The sequence below is a fragment of the Pipistrellus hanaki genome (genome assembly GCF_964339955.1).
Source record: "Pipistrellus hanaki genome assembly, chromosome: 1".
NCBI lineage: Eukaryota > Metazoa > Chordata > Mammalia > Chiroptera > Vespertilionidae > Pipistrellus > Pipistrellus hanaki.
The window spans coordinates 26,867,218-26,887,599 of record NC_140503.1 but is presented as its reverse complement, the minus strand read 5'-3'; the positions used below and the strand labels follow the sequence as shown (position 1 = coordinate 26,887,599).

Below are 20,382 nucleotides of genomic sequence, written 5' to 3'. Positions count from 1 at the left end.
CCTCCCGCTCCAGTCCCCGGCGGCTGTGCTGAGCTCTCCAAGCTTGAAGCGAAAGAACCGGAGAGAAGAGTACACCCCTCCTCCTTTTCCGCTTATCATCTGTGGTCACAGCGCCACCTCCTGACTGACCGGAAGCCTTAAGAAAGGATTGATTCATCAGGGACAAGGAATCGGAGTCCTACCTCTTCCCTGCGCCTTGAAGGCCACTTATCAAAAAATTAAAGAAAACTGTGAGAAAGCGTCGTTTTCAGGCCCTCCTGTGATCTCCGTTCTTCCCAGTTCTCGGAGGACCTGGACTCTATGGTCAGGGGGAAGAAGGGCCTCCGTTCTGTCAGCGCTTGCGCGCTGCGAGGCGGTGCCGCATGCGCGGTGGGACTGAGCGAGGCGCACGCTGGAGAGGATCGGCGGCGGCTGTGGTGGCGGAGCGAGTCTGATCTCTACAATTCAGGAGCGCGGCCCCGGACCCCACTGTAGGAGTCACACGTGTACCTCAGGTGACTAGAGCGCCCCAGGTCGGTTCCCCCAAGATCTCGCTCTGGTTGTAGCCAGGACCTGGGTGGTCTTGGGAGGGGAGGGTAGGCCCGGGCTAGCACCTCCTGTCCGGCGCGGGAAGTGTCGGGGCGCCTCCGCCGGCTCCGCTCGGTCTCTCCGCGTTCCCGAGGCGCCTCGGTGGGAGCGCAGGGATCTAGTGACGGAGCGTGGGTTCGGTGTCCTTAACGTGAGGGTGCCTTGAGGTGGGGCGCCTCGGGAGGATGCAGGGACACCCCAGCCGCAGAACGTCCGAGCGCTTCGCTCTTTCCGGGCTTGAGAAGTCCGACCTTTTTGTTTTCCTCCTTTCGGTCCCAGGAAACACCATCTCCCGGTGGAAACTGGACTGGACACACCTCAGGGGACCGGTGGGATGGGTCTCAGTGCTGACAAGAGCTGGGTTCTAAAAGGTCCATGCGTAGTTTATTCATTTGATCGTGTGTGTGTGTGTGTTTTAACAATTGCAGCTCATATGCTGCCTGAAAGCTCGATGTGAACATCGCTGTGGAATGAATCACACTCCTCGAAACTAAAACGAGCTTCCTGTCGGTGTACCGTATTTCAGCACCGATGGGAACAGGATTATGGAATTACACGCTGTGGTCTTACAGTTCAATAAAAAGGAGAATGTAAAATAAGGGAGTGTTAGGGTTAGATACGTATTCCGCCCGAGAGGTCCCATTTTTATTATTCCCCAAACATAAGGTACTTTAATTTTCATTTAACGAGAAGCATTGTTTCCTGGGGGAAAGGTGTAGCAGAGAAGTCTTAGTTTTTCTCCTGATGGAAGTTGTTATTGGGGGGGAGGGGGGGGGTGTGACTGTGTGTTTGAAGAGTTTGGGAATTGCTTCTACGCAGCTGTCCTGCCAGTTCATCCGATGCCAGATGATCTCAGAGGTGCACAGCCATGTGTGTAGATATTGGTGCTTCTTTTTCCACCACAGTGAGGTCATTTAGAAGCTTTCTTTCCTGGAGCACTCTAATTAAAATTACACAAGAGTTGCTTCTAACTCGTAAGACATGTCACCTCGGAAAGGAGTGTGGGCTTTCGTATCCATAGTTTAAGAAAGTCCTTCCTGCCGTTTGGCCAGGCAAAATTACTGGCAATGTAGAGTATTTTAAATAAGCTGTTAATATATTCCGAGAGACGGATGTTCTTTAACAAAGAACACATATGGTATTCTAGTACTGTGACATATTGAGGTTCTGTGGGTTAAAGACACTATTGAATGTCATAAGACTTGGTTTTAGCTTGTGCTTGTACATAGTACCTACTAGATAGCACAAAATGGAAATAGTCTTTGCCTTTACTATCTTATAGTTGTACTGGAGGCCTGGTGCACAAAATTTGGTGCTGGGGGGGGGGGGTCCCTCAGCCTGGCCTGCCCTCTCCCTCCTTACTGCCCACCTGCTCCCACTCCACCAGCGGTGAGCCCAACTTCTGGCTGAGCGGAGGGGAAAGGCACTGACCACCAGGGGGCAGCTCATAGTAACTGGTCCGTCCACTGTTCTGTCAATTTGCATATTAGGATTTTATTATATTGGATAGCACATTACACTTTCAATATGTTTTTATCTGTATTTTATCTCACTTGATAACTCTCCACAAATCTGTAAAGTACATGGCCCAGACTAAAAACTACAGTTCAATGGGAATACATTTTCCAAGCAGCCACAGCTAGTAAGATAACAAGGACTGACACCCACATCCACAGCTGTTCCCAAAGTGCACTGTGCTACTTGCCTGACTTGAGGGCCAAATAACATAAGTCAAAGGGCTTTGAAAATTAAAGGGTTGATAGGTACCTAACTTGTGGCTTCTGTTTTCCTGACTGATCTTTTGAAAGTTGGTGTCATTAGCATAAATAAGGAGATATGTTCGAAATCTGCCAGTCAATATGCAGGTTCTCTGTGAAATGCATTCTGTTTGTACTTACCTGGAATCTCATGAAGGAAAGTGGGCCAAGTGACCATACAGCCTCTTCAGTACACTTAAAGGACGCCTTGAGGTGGGGTCCTTCAGGAGTACGCAGTGACACCCCCGCCCCAGGACACTGGACATTTTGCTGTTTCCAGGCTTGAGAATTCCGGCTGTTTTTTTTTTTTGTTTTGTTTCGTTTTGTTTTGAAACCGTGAATGACATATCATTAGCAGTATTCCTTTATTTACACTATATATTGCAGAGAGGTGACCTTCCTAAAGCTGTAGAATTTATATCTCTCTTCAGGATTCTTTTACACTATTGACTTTGTTCTTTAACCATCAAAAGCCTTGCTTCCCCAAAATTACCATCTTTATTATTTGAAGAAACTTGATAAGTAAATGTGGTCAGCACATGTTAAAGTTCTTAAAACTATTTCACAAATCTCCATGACATCATTTTATTTTGATACCCAGTTTAAAACTTTCTTAGCTCTCAAATTTTGACAACAGTCCGGTTGTCATCCCCACTAAAAAAAAAAGCCCTGGTTAAAAATACAATAAAATGACCAACTCAGCTGTTTTCTTGGTGGGTAATTCTGGCCATTGAATGTCTGCTTCCCTTTATTTGCTAAATTCCTATTTTGTCAAGCTACAAGAAAATACATCTCTACCACTATTATAAATGTACTACTTCATTTTTTTGTTGTTGTTGTTAAATAGGATAGGTTAGTACTAAAAGTTTTCACTAATCTGTAGTATATGCTTCAGCACTGAAAATGCATATTAATGTTGCTCTTTGTTTAAGGTGTTTCTGATTGTTGTACATTTATCAATAATGTTGAGAGAAAATATTGCCTGATGAATAAGCACAGACTGTGGATCCAAACCTCATAGGTTCAAATTCTGACACTATCAGTAGTAGTATATGTCAGAACAAGTTGCTTAACCTGTGCTTCAGTTTCTTCATCTGTAAAATGAAGAGAAAGTGGTACCTCAGGGAGATAGGCAGCAGCCAGATCATATAGGACTATGTAGATAGTGGGAAGATGTATGTAAATCAATGATCAATGGGAAGGTACATGTGGGTGCAGTTGAACTGCAGCAGAATTCTTGGTGGCCTATGAGCTGGGTGTGAATACCCTGTCTTTAAGATCAAATAATGGAAGCCTTATTTCCCAATTAATAAGAAAAAACAGCCCTAGCCAGTTTGACTCAGTGGATAGACTATCGGACTAGGGACTGAAGGGTCCTGAGATGAATTCCAGTCAAGGGCACATACTGAGGTTGTGGGCTCGATCCCCAGTGGGAGGCATACAGGAGGCAGCCAATCAATGATTCTCTAACATCATTGATTTTTCTCTCACTCTCCCTCTCTGAAATAAATAAGATATTTTAGGAAGAAAAACAATGTTAATAAATTTTTCATAAACATTTAGGTCCTATTATTGCCTGTCTTGTGAGCTTTCACAAGAGTAAACTGGTTAAGGTTAGCAGAAAAATATGAAAATCATCAATTGGTTAGTTTGAGAGCTTCTGTTTAAAATATATTTCTACTCATGGTGAGATTTCAGGTTTGTGGGTCATAAAAGGAATGGTGCTGAAAGTAGGTTGGGTGGATCAAAGAAAACAGTTTTAAATACATTTAATGTTTGGAGTTTAAGAGAAACTTGAATTCCATAGTAATGAAGGTCTATAAAGCTATTCTCAAGATTGGGTATACTTATTCAAAAGAGAGTGGAGTGATGAAACAATTAGAAACTAGAAATTATGATAATTGTGAATTAAATTAATTGTGTTAAGAGGGAAAATTTGGACAGGAGGGTACATGTTAGTTAAATTTAATATATTTTGTGATTAATAAACCTAATTTTTTTCTGACATGTGATATTGTGATTTCATCTATGATAAATTATAGGGTATATAATTTCACATATGGTTAGGGTTTAAGAAAATACTTCCCTTTTTAAGAAATGGGTACCGTCTTGGCTGATTTAGAGAAAGATTAGGTTTAGAATTTGCTGGTAGGTTTATTGATGCTTCCCATCATTTGTTTTTCTTGAAGTGGTGATAGTAAAATAGTATTTAACTCTTAAGGTATCTTTATCCTTAGATCTCAGAAGTACTTTATAGGTGGTTATTAATTTTTATGATTCCTCTGAAACTAATGGCAGAGAATCACCCAAGCCTTACAAAAATGTGGAACAGCATAAAAATTAAAGCATGGTTCTTAGACAGCATCTGTTTTCTGATACCATTTAAGAAGTTTAAAGAGGAGCCGAAACCGGTTTGGCTCAATGGATAGAGGGGACTGAAAGGTCCTGGGTTCGATTCCGGTCAAGGGCATGTACCTTGGTTGCAGGCATATCCCCAGTAGGGGGTGTGCAAGAGGCAGCTGATCGATGACTCTCTCATTGATGTTTCTAACTCTCTATCTCTCTCCCTTACTCTCTATACAAAATCAATAAAATATATTTAAAAAAAAAAAAATAGTTTAAAGAGGTGAGAAGACTAACAACTTCCAGTGGCAAAATGTGGAAAATTGACTCACATTTCTTTATTTTGACCTTAACTGAGCACTTACTTGATTGTTTTGTTTAAATTGCAGAATGCCGGGTCTGAGTTGTAGATTTTATCAACACAAATTTCCTGAAGTGGAAGATGTAGTGATGGTGAATGTAAGGTCCATTGCTGAAATGGGGGCTTACGTCAGCCTGCTGGAGTATAACAATATTGAAGGCATGATTCTTCTTAGTGAGTTGTCCAGAAGGCGTATTCGTTCTATAAACAAACTCATCCGAATTGGCAGGAATGAATGTGTGGTTGTCATTAGAGTGGACAAAGAAAAAGGTAAGTGAAAAGAATATCTAAAATACAGGGTGGGGTAAAAGTAGGTTTATGGTTGTGACTATGCGACAGAATTTATACGTGTATTAACTATTGTATTACTTTCCATACAGACAATTACCCCTACATTTGCCCCACTCTGTATAACTTTCAGATTTAAAATGGTTTATTATAAAATACATTTTTTGTAAATTGCCTACTGCAGTAAAAAAACGAAATACCTCCTTTTACAAATTATTTTACATACAAAGTTGTTAGAGAAGGATGCCAGTTAACCATCTAAGCAAGATCCCTTAAGTTAGTGGTTTAATTAGTACATCCCAAAGCTCATTTTTATGGGTCAAATAACTTGAATTTTATTCCCAGAGGAATTTTCCATTTAACATTTTTGGACCATGGCACATAAACAATTTATTTATAAGTTTTAAATTGCACACCATTCTAAAGAGCCTGGTGAAATCTCTAGCCATCCTGCCCAGGCTATGAATCACCCCTTTGTCCAGCGTATCCAGGCTGTGTACACTACCTGCCCATAATTACTTAGTAGCCATCTCAGATATCAGAGTGACTGTCAAAGTATTGCAGTGCTTATATTGAAGTAACCATTATTTTATTTAATAATGGGCCCCAAATATGTATAACTTTCTTTGGATATGCCAAAGAAAAACCATTATATGCATCCTTTAAATGAGATGCTATATATGTATAGGGGGAAATAGTATATATAGGGTTTGATATCTGCAATTTTAGGCATCCACTGGGGGTCTTGAAATATATTCCCTGTGAATAACGGGGCTATTATATTCCTTAAACTTTAACAAATCTTCATAGCACTGCCCCAGCATTACCTAGAATGGTGTCTTATATTTCTTCCTGCAATCAGAATCAAATTTCCACCTGCAATCAGAAATATATTTTATTATCATATTAGTAGACCTATAAAAATAATTTCCATAGCTGCATTGCTTGTACAGTATTCATTAAAAAAAGAAAATATTAAAATCATGGAGAAATAAATCATGAAACATGATGTGAAAAGATGACCAAGGTAAGATTAAAAAAGGCAACATGCAGATGGTCCTATGAAGGGGATCCATTAAGGATATTACAAGATTAGTTCCTATTGGACAAACCTGTAAAAAGAACAGCTGTAAAGCCTGAATAAATATTAAAAACAAAAACAGCTACCTAAAGACAATGGTAGCAAAAGCAGGCTGGAATTGCAGGAAGAGGGGAATTGCACTGTATAGTTTTGCAGCTTTTTGTCTGAATGCATATCACAGATAGCTTCAACAGCATAGCTAACGTTCTAGTGGAAACCTACAGTCTTAGTGGCTTGAGAACCAGAAGTAACAGTCTGGACAACCACAGCAGCTGGAAAATAGTTGTAGAGATCAGAGAAAGGAGAGATACAGGGAGAACCCCTAAATTTGTATATAAATTCTGCTTAAATCCTGGCTGACCTCTGAACTACAGGGTGGACTGCAAGCAATCCAATAGGGCAAACTTTAAACAGATTTCAATTGCTTTCCACCTGTGGAAACAGCTTATAGTTCTGAAAACAAACAAATTAACTGCCTGCTAAAACAAAGTCAGTATCCTTAAGGGTAACATAAAGAAATTCAGAATCTGTCACATCATTCACAATGTTTAGGATACAGTCCAAAATGCAAAACAGGAAAATATGACCCATATAGAAGAGAAAGGGCAATCACTGGAGACTGACCTAAAAATGATCCTTATGTTGGAATTAGCAGATAAAGATTTTAAAGCAGATATTATAACTGCTCAAGGACATTAGGATAATATGCTTGTAGTTAAGAAAATGCAATCTCTATAGAAATTAGAAATTCTCACACAAAAAACTAAACCCTACAAATCAAAAGTGTAATATTTAAAAAACTAACTGGGTGGGCTAACAGATTAAAGATGGCAGAAGGCTCTTGAAGATAGTAAAACTTGAAGATAGTTCATTTAAAAAGAACCAGGCTGAAGAACAGAGAGAGGGAAAGGTCAGATATCAAATGCTCCATTTCAAAAGAAGAGAGAAAAGACAAAATATATTTTTAGAAATCATGGCCAAATGTTTCCCATATTTGCTAGAAAAATATAAACTTATAAATTGGAGAGGTTGAACAAACCTCAAAGAAATACTAATAAAATTGTATCTAAGCAGATCGGACTGTTGAAAAACAGATAAATTGAAAATCTTGAAAGTAGCCAAGGGAAATGGCACATTATTTACAAAGGAGCAGTAATATAAATTACTGTGGCGTCCTTATTGGAAGTAATGGAGGTCAGGGCATTGAATGACAGCTTTAAAGGAGTAAAAGGAAAAAAACTGTCAATCTAAAGAAAATAATTTAACAGTGAAAATCAAAATGAGACCTTGTCAGGTAAATAGAATAAGAGAATTTATTACCAAATATGCCTGCATTATAAGAAATAGTAAAGGAGTTAATTCAGACCAAAGAGATGTGATGCCTAAAGTAAGAAATATGTAGGTAAATTTTAAAGATCTTTTTTCCCCCTCCTAATTTTTTTAGAATACATTTAACTGCTCATCTCTATTTGAACCGGTAGGATTTTAATTTATGGAGGTGACTGTTGATATAGAGAGGCCAATGCCATTGAAAGAAAAATTTTATTAAGTTTCCCAGGAGATGGGGACTTGCGTGTGCTATGCAGAGCCACATGGGCAAGCACCAGATTTGTTCAGGAGGCAGAAGGAGCAAGGGGAAAGCCAGAGCCTTTATTAAGATTCCATAGGCAGGTCAGGGTAAACAGTTTAGAATTGGCTAGTTTGAATAGTTCTGGCTTTGGGTTGATTTAGGGCAGAGGGAATAGTGGCTTGGTGTGTAAGACTTTGATGAAATGGTTAGAGATAATGGCTCGAGATTAGTTGGCATGTGAAAGGCGGCTCCAGGTGAGCCTTTGCTATCTCTAAGAATTGGCTAGTCCTAGGAAGGGCTTCTCTTCCCACCCAGTCAGCCAGGCCATCAATGTCAGAGCACCATGTAGACCTCTGGCGCTCAGATGAACAGGGGAGCCTCAGGGTCTCCCCACACCCACTCTTTTGTTCACATTCGTGATTACAATACTGATAAGCTACAACAGACAAAGGTGATCACAGCTTGTCATCCCAGAGGTCAGCACCCCTAGTTAACAGAGTGACCTCAGAGAATCCCCAGCCAGACCCTTTATTCACATGGGTGCTTCCAGCATGAACTTAGTACCACAGAATTCAGGTGGTCCTGTGATATGGAGGAAACACCAAAAATATACTTCTTCCATGCACACACAGAATAAACAGTTGGAGGTTCTTTTCCTACACCATGTTTCTAGATAAAAATCTTCAGAAGGAATTCTCTTTGAAACTCAACCTACTGGAGTCAGCAATAAAGACATGGTTGAGGAACTGGTGAGTCAAACTGAAGCAGCAGCAAAGAAACTATCGCTACCTAAAGCAACCAAACCAGATTCTTCAGCCAAAATGTGCCCACATCAACCAGTCCTTACTCTTTTTTTTTTCTTGTATGTTCAGATTTCTCTAGTTCCATTCCACCTCAGCCCTTAAGCCCTTCCAATTGGGCATGGGAATCTGTTGTCACTGAGAGTCCCACAAGTGATGTCCAAATGCAAGCTCCTCAATTGGAGGAGGTAGTGGCCTTAGTTCCTGCTTTATACTCTCTGACTAGAGGCCCGGTGCACAAAATTTGTGTGCTGGGAGAGGGTGTGTCCCTCAGCCCAGCCTGCTCCCTCTCCAATCTGAGACCCCTGGGGGATGTCCACACAGGGATCGGGCCTAAACCAGCAGTCGGACATCCCTATCACAATCCGGGACTGCTGGCTCCTAACCTCTTGCCTGCCTGCCAGCCTGATCACCCCTAACCACTTCCCTGCCAGCCTGATTGACACCTAACTGCTCCCCTGCTGGCCTGATCGCCCTCAATTGCCTTCCCTTGCAGGCCTGGTCACCCCTGATTGCCCTCCCCTGCCAGCCTGGTCACCCCTAACTGCCCTCCCCTGCTGGTCTGGTCGTCTACAAGTACCCTCCCCTGCTGGCCATCTTTGACCACATGGGGGCAGCATCTTGTGTGAGGGCATGCAGGTCAATTTGCATATTACCTCTTTATTATATAGGATGCTTGTGACAGCCCAAAACATGGAACTTAAGTTTTCCTAATGGGGATGAAATATCCAGCTCTTCTTTCCACTGTCTATGTCAGTATCTCTCATCCACAGGCCCCATCTAGAACAGGGTTCTTCTCTTAGCATATTTGCTGGTGTAGCTGTAGATCTATTTCCTGGGCAAACCTCATCCAGTATAACAAGCAGAGGCCTTGCAGTCTATAATCTTATACAACCTGAAATTTCAGAACCCCTCCAGTATAGTGGACTTTAGATTTCTCTGATCAAATTAATGCCAGATTGTAGGGGAGAGAATACAGAAAAATGGAGAATCTTTTGACTAGCTTTAATTTGGCAATTGAAAATTATTCCTTCCATTGAGATAATAGAGAATATACAATTATATGATAATTTAAATGCATTTCTGAAAACAAAATTTATCAGGATTTTAGTGGGGAGTAAGTATAGGTATACCAACCAAACAGCTAGTTGTGGTATGCTGGCATCTGGACAGAGATAATTATTTTCTTTTTTTTTTTTTTTTTTTTTAATGCAGGTTACATTGATTTGTCGAAAAGAAGAGTTTCTCCAGAAGAAGCAATCAAATGTGAAGATAAATTCACCAAATCTAAAACTGTAAGTTAATTTTTTTAGTCAAATTAATCCACTATTTTATGTACTTAATAATCAGTAAGTCCTGTTCCTGGCAAAAATAAAAAAACCTACATTTTCTGTAACTATATTTTCATTTCCAGTTGTGTTACATAGAAACATGATTTAAAGATTTAATTTCAAAAGAGTAGGACTGCAGTGTTTTATCTCATAGTGTTACTATCTCAGTGTATGATCTAATATTCTCAAAACAGTACTGAATGTTTTTAAGCAACTTTAGGAATAAATTAACTGGGTGATTCCTTTTTATTTGGTTTGTCATAACATGTAGTTGACTTTGGTCCCTATTCTGGAATAAGGGCCACAGAGACAACTTTTCTGTTAAGAATGAGTAAGGGTTTGTAAAATGTTTGTGAATCTAAGAAAGCAAGGCAGAAGCCTATTAGTAGGTGGGGTTTTTCCCTAGTTGAGGTTATTACTTTTTTCTTTTTTTGCTATAATTTCCTACTTCCCCACAATAAACATAAAGCAAAAATAGCCATTTTTGCATTCATCTTCTGTCTGAGTTCTGTCTTCTGATCCTATTTAGATTGTCCTTCATTCCCTAGATCCTCAGTTCTTGATGACACTGTTTCCATTGTTTCTTTTTTGTTTGACCTTTTCTTTTTTTTTCTTATAATTTGTAATTTTATTGATTTCAGAAAGGAAGGGAGAGGGAAACAGATAGAAACTTCAATGATGAGAGAGAATTGTTGATCAGCTGCCTCCTGCACATCCCTTACTGGGGATTGAGCTCACAACCCAGACACATGCCCTGATTGGAAATCAGACTGTGACACCCTGGTTCATAGGGTGATGCTCAACCACTGAGCCACACCAGCGGGGCATGTTTGCCCTTTTCTTGTGTCTTTTGTTCTCCTCTGCCGTTTGTCTTTCTGCCAAGAAAACCATGTTAAATGAGAAGATTTTTGAAATCTTGTTTGACTAGTAAAACAGAATAAAAATCTAAAAGCCATCAGACCATTACCCAATCTTTCCCTTTGCTTTACTGATGTGTTCATTATTACTGCAGTCTGGTTTACACATTCAAAAGTGCTATCACTAAAATCCCTTTTTAATGAACTCTAGGACCTTGCCACTCAGAGTAGTCTGTGGATCAGCAGCATTGGCATTGCCTGACTGCTTATTAGAAATGCAGGATCGCAAGTCCCAACAAGTTTGAGAATTCACATTGGAGAAGCACTGCTCTAGAGAACTTCTGTTTTGTTTTGTCACCTGTGTAAAATGACTGTTAGTGGGTCTTATCAGGATGAGAAGATGATAGACAAAATAGCCACTGTTAGTGCCTTTGCCTTTTCTATACTCTTTCCATTAAGCCTTTTTAATTTAGAAAAGGATTTAGATTAGAAAAAGTTTGGCAGCAGTGGGTAAGATTGAAGGATAACTGTTAAATGATAGCAGCAAAAGAAATACTGAAATCTCAATCCTGTTTCCATGATCTCATGTGGAGTGGTAGTAATAATACCATGTTTCCCCAAAAATAAGATATCCTCCGAAAATAAGACCTAGCACAACTTTGGGAGAAAAAATTAATATAAAACACTGTCTTATTTTCGGGGAAACAGGGTAGCTTACATTTGTTTAACAGGATTTGTGTAAATATACAAATTTTATGCATTTGTATTATGTTTTTCATTTGTAGTATTGCATTTGTATTTGATCTATGTAAGAGCTCTGCAGTAAAAAGGAGAGAAGGAAACAAATTCAGAGGTTAATTAGAGTCAAGATGTAATCTAAGTGTTAGGGCGCTAAATTCTACTATTCTTGTTGTACCTATTTGAGTTTATTCTCTATGGAAAAGAATTTGTTGTATGGCGATCCTTTGTTAAGAAATTATTGTAATCACTTTAACCAAAGGTTTTTATATGTTATCTAGTAAAGTGTAAAAATAACTTTTTTTAATAGATCTCTTACACTTCGAATTGTTGAGCCCCTCATTTTGTTTCTAGGTTTACAGCATTCTTCGCCATGTTGCTGAGGTGTTAGAGTACACCAAGGATGAACAACTGGAAAGCCTGTTCCAGAGGACTGCTTGGGTCTTTGATGACAAGTACAAGAGACCCGGATATGGTGCCTATGATGCATTTAAGCATGCAGTCTCGTAAGAACATCTTTTTGATTCTGCTTCTATCTTGATATCACAGCTGCTGGGTCTGGCATGCAAAATGAGAGCTTGACATGTAATAGTAGAAATTTACATTAAAATATTTCAGTATAAAAGGCCCATCGTATGAGCCAGTCCTATGTAGCCAAACCTATATAATTTCTTTTTTTTTTATTGATTTGAGAAAAACATCGATTTGTTTCACTTAAGCATTCATTAGTTGCTTTTTGTATGTGCCCTGACTAAGGATCGAACCTACAACCTTGGCATATTGGGATGGCATTCTGACCAACTGAGCTACCCAGCCAGGACTTAAAATTTCTTATATCAATTATGTAGTTTTATAAACCATATGCTTTCATCTCATGCTACTCCCTTACCCATTTCCTTCTCTTGGTTTTTTATTGTCCTAGGTAACTTCAGGGCCAATGTAAATGTCTCATCTAAAACTATAACCTCTTGTTTTCTTTTCTTCACAACTCCTTCAGCCTGTGCCATTTTAGCCAGTCTTCCATATGGTTTCGCTCTATACCTACTATCACCAGGATTTGTTCTGCCTCTAGAACTCTAATTCACACGTTGTACATTTTTGCACAGCCCCTGTCCTTCCAGCTCCCACATAGTTAGTCCTACTCTGTTTCTTCTTAATTCTTGTCAGGCTTTTCACTCCTTCTTGCCTTCTCTTACTTATGCAGCATAGCTACACCATGATTCATCATTTCAAAAACTTTCTTGCAAATATCATGAGCTTTTGCCCTGTTTTTCCTTCTTGTTACATCTAGTCTTAAATCGATGTTCCTGCCTTCTCTGCACTTATAGACTGCTAGATGCTGGTACAGGTTGGTGCCCCTGCATGTTCATGGTATCAACCTCAGCTGGGCCTACACTGCTGCCCCACATTCTCTGTGCTCCTGGGTAGCTCTTCCTCTCATTCTTCGAGTTGGTATTTTAGAGCTTCCTCAGATACCCACTCCATCCTCCTTCCCTCACTCTCACCTGGTGTACTCACTACCTATTTTAAAAAGAAAATAGAAGCCATCACATAGGTTCTCCTCTGTTTCCTTACACTATCTCAGCAAACTTATCTTCATCCCACCTGCATTACTCCTTCCTGAGCTTTCGTCACACTGGAATTCCTATCCTTCCTGCTCAAATTAATCTTACCACTGTGCCCAGCTACTGCTCAGGGACCTTTTTCCATCTGTTATTCCATCTCTTGAGCCCTCAGTCTTTCCCTTAATTGTTTTTGCTCCAGGAGCATAAAAATATGTTCTGCTTTCTCCCGTTTACACTAAGAAACCAAATTCTGTCTACTTTATCCTGAGCAAGCACTGTTCCTCTCCTTTTAACAGCCAGACTCCAGTTCTGTCAAAATCTGCACCTCCCACTCTTCCTAAATGTTAGTGCTCCACAAGCTGCCTCTCTGCGCTGAGGTTATTTTCCTAACCTTTGTGCTGCCAAGAGGCAATGGTTCTCTCAGCCCCCAGGATGGCTGAGTGGGGCTGACGCTGTTAGAGCCTGTGGCAAGCTGACCCACTTATTGGAAGTAGTTCCTTTCTCTTTTGATTCCTATGGATGTGGTTTTAGTTTTAGAATTTTTTCCATGTTTTTGTTCTTTTCCAGTTAGATTGTAAGCTTTTTGAAGCAAAGAATGCTAATTACACATAAGTGCTTAAGTATAGTGGGATGCCAGGGAGACATTTTAAATTGCTTGCTTTAGCCTGATCTCTACAATTTTTCCCTTAATGATGATCAATTGGATGTTTTCTATTTGTCATATACTGCTAAATGCTGCATTGTTCATTTAACACCACAATCCAGTGAGATGAAATTTTTGTCCTCATTTTACACATTTGGAAACTGAGGTATGGAAAGGCCAAAGAAACATAGTTATCTAACAGCAAAGCTAAGATTTGAACTCTAATTCTAACACTAAAGTCTATGCTTTTATACATTATTCTGTGGTATTGTTATTGCAAATATCAGTAAAGTAACCTTGACCTTTTGTTGGTTTTTTGTTTTGTTTTGCTTTTTTAATCAGAGACCCATCTATTTTGGATAGTTTAGATTTGAATGAAGATGAACGGGAAGTACTCATTAACAATATTAATAGGCGTTTGACCCCACAGGCTGTCAAAATTCGAGCAGGTAAATGATTTTTTAAATGATGTTAAAAGGTTGTGCATGTGTCAAAAAAGTTGTCAATGAGCCTTCTGAAGAATTTGCTACGATATCAACATCTGTACATCTTTCTAAATGTGTTTTTCATATGAAAATTTAAGAACTTAAATATTTGCTGAATCATAGATAGATAGATATAGATAGATAGATATAGAAAGAGAGGGGCGTACAAGTTAACTTTAAGTTAGGCCTCCCCCCCCCCCTTTTTTTTAAGGGTGTGGTTTTATTTTAGTGTATACTTTAAAATAATGTAACAGTACAAATATCCTTCCATGTCTCTGGATTAACCACTATGAATAGTTTGAAATGTATTCTTTCAGACGTTTTTCCTGTACTCATAGGCTGTATAGGAATATATGCTGTTTACATTCAGATAGGACTTTTTTTAATTATTTCAAAGATGAGGTCATACCATGCAAAGTTTTCTCCAACTAATTTTTCTCACTTGGTGTATCATGGTTGACCTTCCATGTAGAACATAGGAATCTTTTTTGTTCTTTTCCATGGCTAGGTAATAGTCTGTAGAGTGGTTGACTTAACCAGTCCCTTCTTAAAGAACATTTAGGTTGTGCCAATTTTTTTATTAGGCAAAACACTATAAATTTAACATTCTTATACATACATACTTAGCTATTTGTATAAGCATTCTGTAAGGCAGATTCCTAAAAGTAGAATTGCTGAGTCAAAGTGTATACAATTTCTAAATTGTTCTCAACAGTTCGCAATTATTTCATTCAGTATTAAAACACTTCTTTCTATTTTACAAATAAGAAACTGAGGTACAGAGAAGTTGGAATTGTGATTTTTAATCCAGGCATAGCCAGAATTCAAAGTGTTTATTAAATGTACCTGTCTTATAGTTTCATCATTCAAGGTCTTGATGTGGATGATAGGATATAATTTCAGATAGTTTTAATTATGAAAGTTAGTAACTGGGATTGGTTTCTAATTGAAAGGATGATGAAAGCTTTCACAAGTGTTTGAATACTTATGTATCTGATTTCTTTTATGCCTCGAAATATTTTTTGCATTTATTTGATATGTTTTCGAATTTTGTAATTTTAGATATCGAAGTGGCTTGTTATGGTTATGAAGGCATTGATGCCGTAAAAGAAGCCCTGCGAGCAGGTTTGAATTGTTCTACGGAAACCATGCCCATCAAGGTGAGCAGTCAGTTTTCTCCCTCCCTGCTGAAATATCCACCTAAGCCAAATCAGATTTTTTTATGATCATGTTTCTTATCAAGTGTTATGAAAAGTGATTCTTGGTGATATTTCCAGGGGATATTTAAGATTGTATATAGGCTTTTTGTTGTAGCTACTGTTACTGTCACAGTGGATAGAGATTCCTATTGGTTTTTAGTGCAGAGGGCTCCTTTACAATAAAACGTTATGCCCTGGCTGAAGTGGCTCGGTTGGTTGAGCATCATCTCATGCACCAAGAGGTTATTGGTTCAGTTCCCTGTCAGGGCACATGCCCAGGTTTGAAGGTTCGATCCCCAGTAGTGAGTGTGCAGGAGGCAGCAACCAATTGATGATTCTCTCCCCCTTTTTCTCTCTAATATCAAAAACTTTTTTTTAAGTTGTACCCATAATGCTCATAGAATCTTGAAAAGGGCAACATATTCTCATTCACACACAATTTTTAGGAGGTTTGCTATGAGTCTTTTGTTAGCAATAAAATTAACTGAATGGTTGTTATTTAGAATCTCTTTGGAGAATTTCCTCTGTTTAGTTTGGAACCAAATTGGAATTTTTGTTTGTTTTAGAGACAAATTATCCATTATGCTGACAATGGCTCTAGTTAGTTTAACCTCCAAAGACACCCAGAAATTGTCATTTGTTGTATTCAGTATTGCAAATTTGATTAAATCACTGTATCAATTAGCTTTTGCTACCTTAACAGGCTACCCCAAATTGCTAGATATAAAATTGGTGGCTACGTTTTGAGAATTAAGATTTGTTAAGGCAGCAGGTTGGTAAAACAGTTCTCGGACATCCTGGTAGTTGTGTGTTCTATAGGTGAATAGAACTCACCTATAGAACAGGTGAATTTTTATCTCCTTCCTTAGATTAATCTCATAGCTCACAGGTGAATTTTTATCTCCTTCCTTAGATTAATCTCATAGCTCCTCCACGGTATGTGATGACCACAACCACCCTGGAGAGGACAGAAGGCCTCTCTGTTCTCAATCAGGCTATGGCTGTTATAAAAGAAAAGATTGAGGAGAAGAGGGGTGTCTTCAATGTTCAAATGGAGGTAAGATTAAGAGAGGTTTTGCCTTGTTTAAAGGTTTTAATAAATTTAAAAACATGTAAATGATTTGCATTCTAAAATCTAAAAAAAAAAATAAGTACATTTAGGATTACAACTCTGCTCAGCATAAAATAATTATTGACTCGGAGGATTCCTAAAAGAGCTTTTTATAAGTAAATTAGAGGCTCAGTGCACGAAATTCGTGCATGGGTGGGCGGGGGGGGGGGGGGTCCCTCAGCCCTGCCTGCATCCTCTCCAATCTGGGACCCCTCGGAGAGGTTTCTCTTACAATCCAGGACCACTAGCTCCTAGCTGCTCGCCTGCCTGATCGCCCCTAACCACTCTGCCTGTCTGCCTACCTGATTGTCCTTAACCACCTCTGCCTGCCATCCTGGTCGCCTCTAACTGCCTCTGGCCATCGTGGCTTTGTCTGGAAGATATCCGGTCTAGTTAGCATGTTACCCTCTTATTAGTGTAGATAAGAAGTATCATGGGATTTTTATTGAGAACTATGGTCACTGGTGGTGTTAGGTGTCCTGTTGTCGCCCGCCCAGCCAAGGGAAAAAATAGATGATGAAAATTAGTGGTTGATTATTGTCAGAATTTAATGTAAAATACTTAAATTTGATCTCAGAATTAGAAATCAGTGTAATTGCCTTTATTTCCCTCATCTCAACAAGAATAAAACCTAAATTTCATACGTATATATAAAAATATTTAACATTATAGATACACACAAGAAAATAAGTCTTCTCTGCCAAAAAAAAAATAGTAAATTTATTTTGAACCTAGAAAGTGCATTTTTATAGGATGTCTTTTGGGTTTGAAAAATATAGCCACTGATATTATTTTCATATATTTTCAGTTTTAGCTTGTAAAAAGAACAGAAAATAGTACTTTGTTTTAATACACACGTATTTCTTTTTTCTATACTGCTTTATTCTCATAAGTTTTTTCCATTATTGAGCTAATGGAATTTATTAGTGATATGTCAACACTCAGAAATTAATAGATACAGCATCAGAGTTGTTATGTCTTCAAGAGTTAAAATACTAGGCATTGATAGTATTGAAATTCAATTTTGTGTACTATTTGACTACATTTTGAAATTATTCCTCTGCTTCCACAGCCCAAAGTGGTCACAGATACAGATGAAACTGAACTTGCAAGGCAGCTGGAGAGGCTTGAGAGAGAAAATGCAGAAGTGGATGGAGATGATGATGCAGAAGAAATGGAAGCCAAAGCTGAAGATTAACTTTTGGGAAACAGAGTCCAGTTTAAGGAACACAAAACAGCCCTTCCTGGCTATAAACCCTAGACTTAAAAGTTTTCCAGTATTGAAAACTTCACAGCTGAATATTTTTATTTCCAAGTATTTAAATGTTGTAACAGACCAAAATGTGAAATGTCCTAAAATGTCGGCTATTTTCACACAGTAGCTCCAACATTGAGCATTTTTTAAGGGAGTGGCCCAGTTTCACTAAAGACAAATCTCTAAGCTAAGAACAGTCAAAATTGGGCTTTCCATTTCTGATGTCTCTAGATTAACACTTGTTTGTAGTTCAGTGCCTCTGTGTAATTTATCAGGGGTACCCAAAGCAAATGGTCCCAACCTTTCTACATAAATGTATCAAGCAAACATTAAATAAATTTCTGGGATATTTAACTATAGGTTTCTTCCTTCTTGTCACCAGTTAAAAGCATTATGATTACTAAGACCCTAATTCTATTCATTTTAGTCTAGATGTATAAATCTAAGGGCAGGTGTTCAAAGGATCTATACAACATCCTTTCAAAAGGAGGGCTTAGAGAAAATAATTTTTACCACAGTGAAAGTAATTCTTAAGGGGGAAAGCCTTAAAATGCAATTAAAGGATTACATTGGTTGTGTGCCTTTTATGTATATGAGATTGATGAAATATATGTGGGAGAATTTCACACTGGTCCTGGTTGGTGTACTAAGCTGCTTGCCTGAGTTTGTAATTCAAAGTGGTATGGTTGGTTTTATTTTGTTTTTAAGATGCTGCTGCTTTAATTTATTTTGATTCTCATCGCCCAAGTTGAGATTTTTTCCCCCCATTAAAATATTCACTAGGTGCCATCTAGAGAGCTTCAGTTTTCTTTATAACAGAATAGGGATCTGTTTGAACACAGTTACCATGATTTTTCAACATTTCCATCATTTTTATCTTTAAGAACTAATTATTTTAAAGGCATATAAATTTAAAGGTAAATAAATTTATTCATAGAAAACACGTGATTTGAAGTTACAGCTACAATAACCAAGGTGTAGAAAGTATTGAATTACTTTACTTTAGTCTTTGTAGATTTAATCTTAGTATGCTTGAGGTACTAGATATATTAATTTTATTAAATTATTCTGACAAATAGCTGTTTAAATACTTAAAAAATGAAACCATATCCTCCTCCATCAATCCAGGACTAGATTCAGTATTTTAAAAAAGGGACTGGAAAAATAGTGTTGCTGAGACAGTTTGTGCCATATGTGAAGATTGTCCCAATCCAGAAGCCTGACTTCATGTAGCCATCTCTACAAAGGAACCATGGTTGCTAGCTAGCATACCATACTGGGAATATTTAGAGGAAAATCAGGATATATCCAAAATTGGCTCATAATTTTCAGCGTGGTCTTTTTGAGGAGTCGAAACAAGTCTGTAAAGCTCACAGCAGATGTCATCAAATATAACAGGTGCTCCTTAAACGTTTGCTGTCACAGGAATTGAATTTTTGTTTATTCAATATTTTTATATTTCAAACGCTATAACGAGAAATGCTGGTAATCTTCATGGTGAGTGAATTTATCCATTAAATTATCAGGCCTTTTGTTCAATTCCACAACAGTTGCAAATTTATGACACTTGCCAGAGAAAAGATTGATACCGCATGATAGAACTAACTATAGACTTAAAGCACACATATTCCTTGCTGACCTAAAAGTATCACTTTTAAAGGACAAGAGAACACACCCAACTCCAGATAACTGAAAGAACAGATTGACAAAGACAAGTGACCAGTTTATCCAAATCTTGGACCTCCCCCAAAAAAACCTCATTAAAAGTGGACAACTTCATCTTCTCATTCTGCCTTGGACTGATGTCAAGTGGTTATCAACTCAAAACTGAACCTTAGCAATAGCTTGGTTCTTAATGCCTAATTGAGAACGGCTTACAAAAAGTGAACCTTTAAACAATTTTTTATACCAAAACAAGACAAACCAATACTTTGGATAATTCTAAGTGGGAACCTACAGACATGCTAAGCAAGCACTACATTATGCTTAGCAATACAATTATTAGCTGCCAGACAAACATTCTCGATTTAACTACTTTTGCATCAAAAACAGTTGAATTCAAGTGGTTCGGATTTTAAAAATTAAAATACTAGTACCTTGATAAGAGTTGTTCCCTGGTTTGCCTCAAGGCCATCTACTTTAAATGGGTGAGGACTCTGTCCTACACAGTCTGGTACAGTTGTACCTGTTCAGAGAAGAAGCCATCAAACCAAATACAGTCAAATTCAGATGAACACCTGTTGATTTCCCAAAAGTAATAAACTATATAATTCCAGGGACATTAGGCCTGGTAAAATGCCAAATGGAAAACGGTGCTCTAAAAAGGCATCTCTTGCCGGGACCGGTTTGGCTCAATGGATAGAGCGTCGGCTTGGGGACTGAAGGGTCCCGGGTTCGATTCCGGTCAGGGGCATGTACCTTGGTTGCAGGC

General features: G+C 38.6%; 2 protein-coding genes and 1 pseudogene across 3 annotated transcripts in view; 2 read left to right on the top strand and 1 right to left on the bottom strand.

Moving 5' to 3' along the window:
* Positions 1 to 39: 39 nt before the first annotated feature.
* EIF2S1 (eukaryotic translation initiation factor 2 subunit alpha) lies at positions 40 to 18,305 on the top strand. Its single transcript, XM_084867137.1, has 8 exons — positions 40 to 494; positions 5,057 to 5,298; positions 9,983 to 10,062; positions 12,048 to 12,199; positions 14,244 to 14,350; positions 15,449 to 15,546; positions 16,499 to 16,642; positions 17,769 to 18,305. Exons 2-8 carry the CDS (start codon positions 5,058 to 5,060, stop codon positions 17,892 to 17,894), a joined length of 948 nt encoding a protein of 315 aa, XP_084723263.1. The 5' UTR covers positions 40 to 494; position 5,057; the 3' UTR covers positions 17,895 to 18,305.
* On the top strand, positions 6,335 to 9,962 carry LOC311611753 (arginine-fifty homeobox-like; annotated as a pseudogene). Its single transcript has 3 exons — positions 6,335 to 6,343; positions 8,763 to 9,183; positions 9,453 to 9,962. The product of its transcript is annotated as an arginine-fifty homeobox-like (transcript).
* PLEK2 (pleckstrin 2) overlaps positions 18,113 to 20,382 on the bottom strand; it is a 19,079-nt gene continuing 16,809 nt past the window's right edge. Inside the window, exon 10 of the mRNA XM_084867004.1 lies at positions 18,113 to 20,280. The gene's annotated coding sequence lies outside the window, so the exon portion shown is untranslated. The remainder of the gene's footprint in view (positions 20,281 to 20,382) is intronic.

Bases quoted from the DNA above. Each gene is read 5' to 3' on its own strand.
- EIF2S1 (XM_084867137.1), top strand. From the start codon at position 5,058: ATGCCGGGTCTGAGTTGTAGATTTTATCAACACAAATTTCCTGAAGTG. The intron at 12,200-14,243 runs GTAAGAACATCT...TTTTTTAATCAG, and splicing joins GCATTTAAGCATGCAGTCTC to AGACCCATCTATTTTGGATA. The intron at 15,547-16,498 runs GTGAGCAGTCAG...CTCCTTCCTTAG, and splicing joins CGGAAACCATGCCCATCAAG to ATTAATCTCATAGCTCCTCC.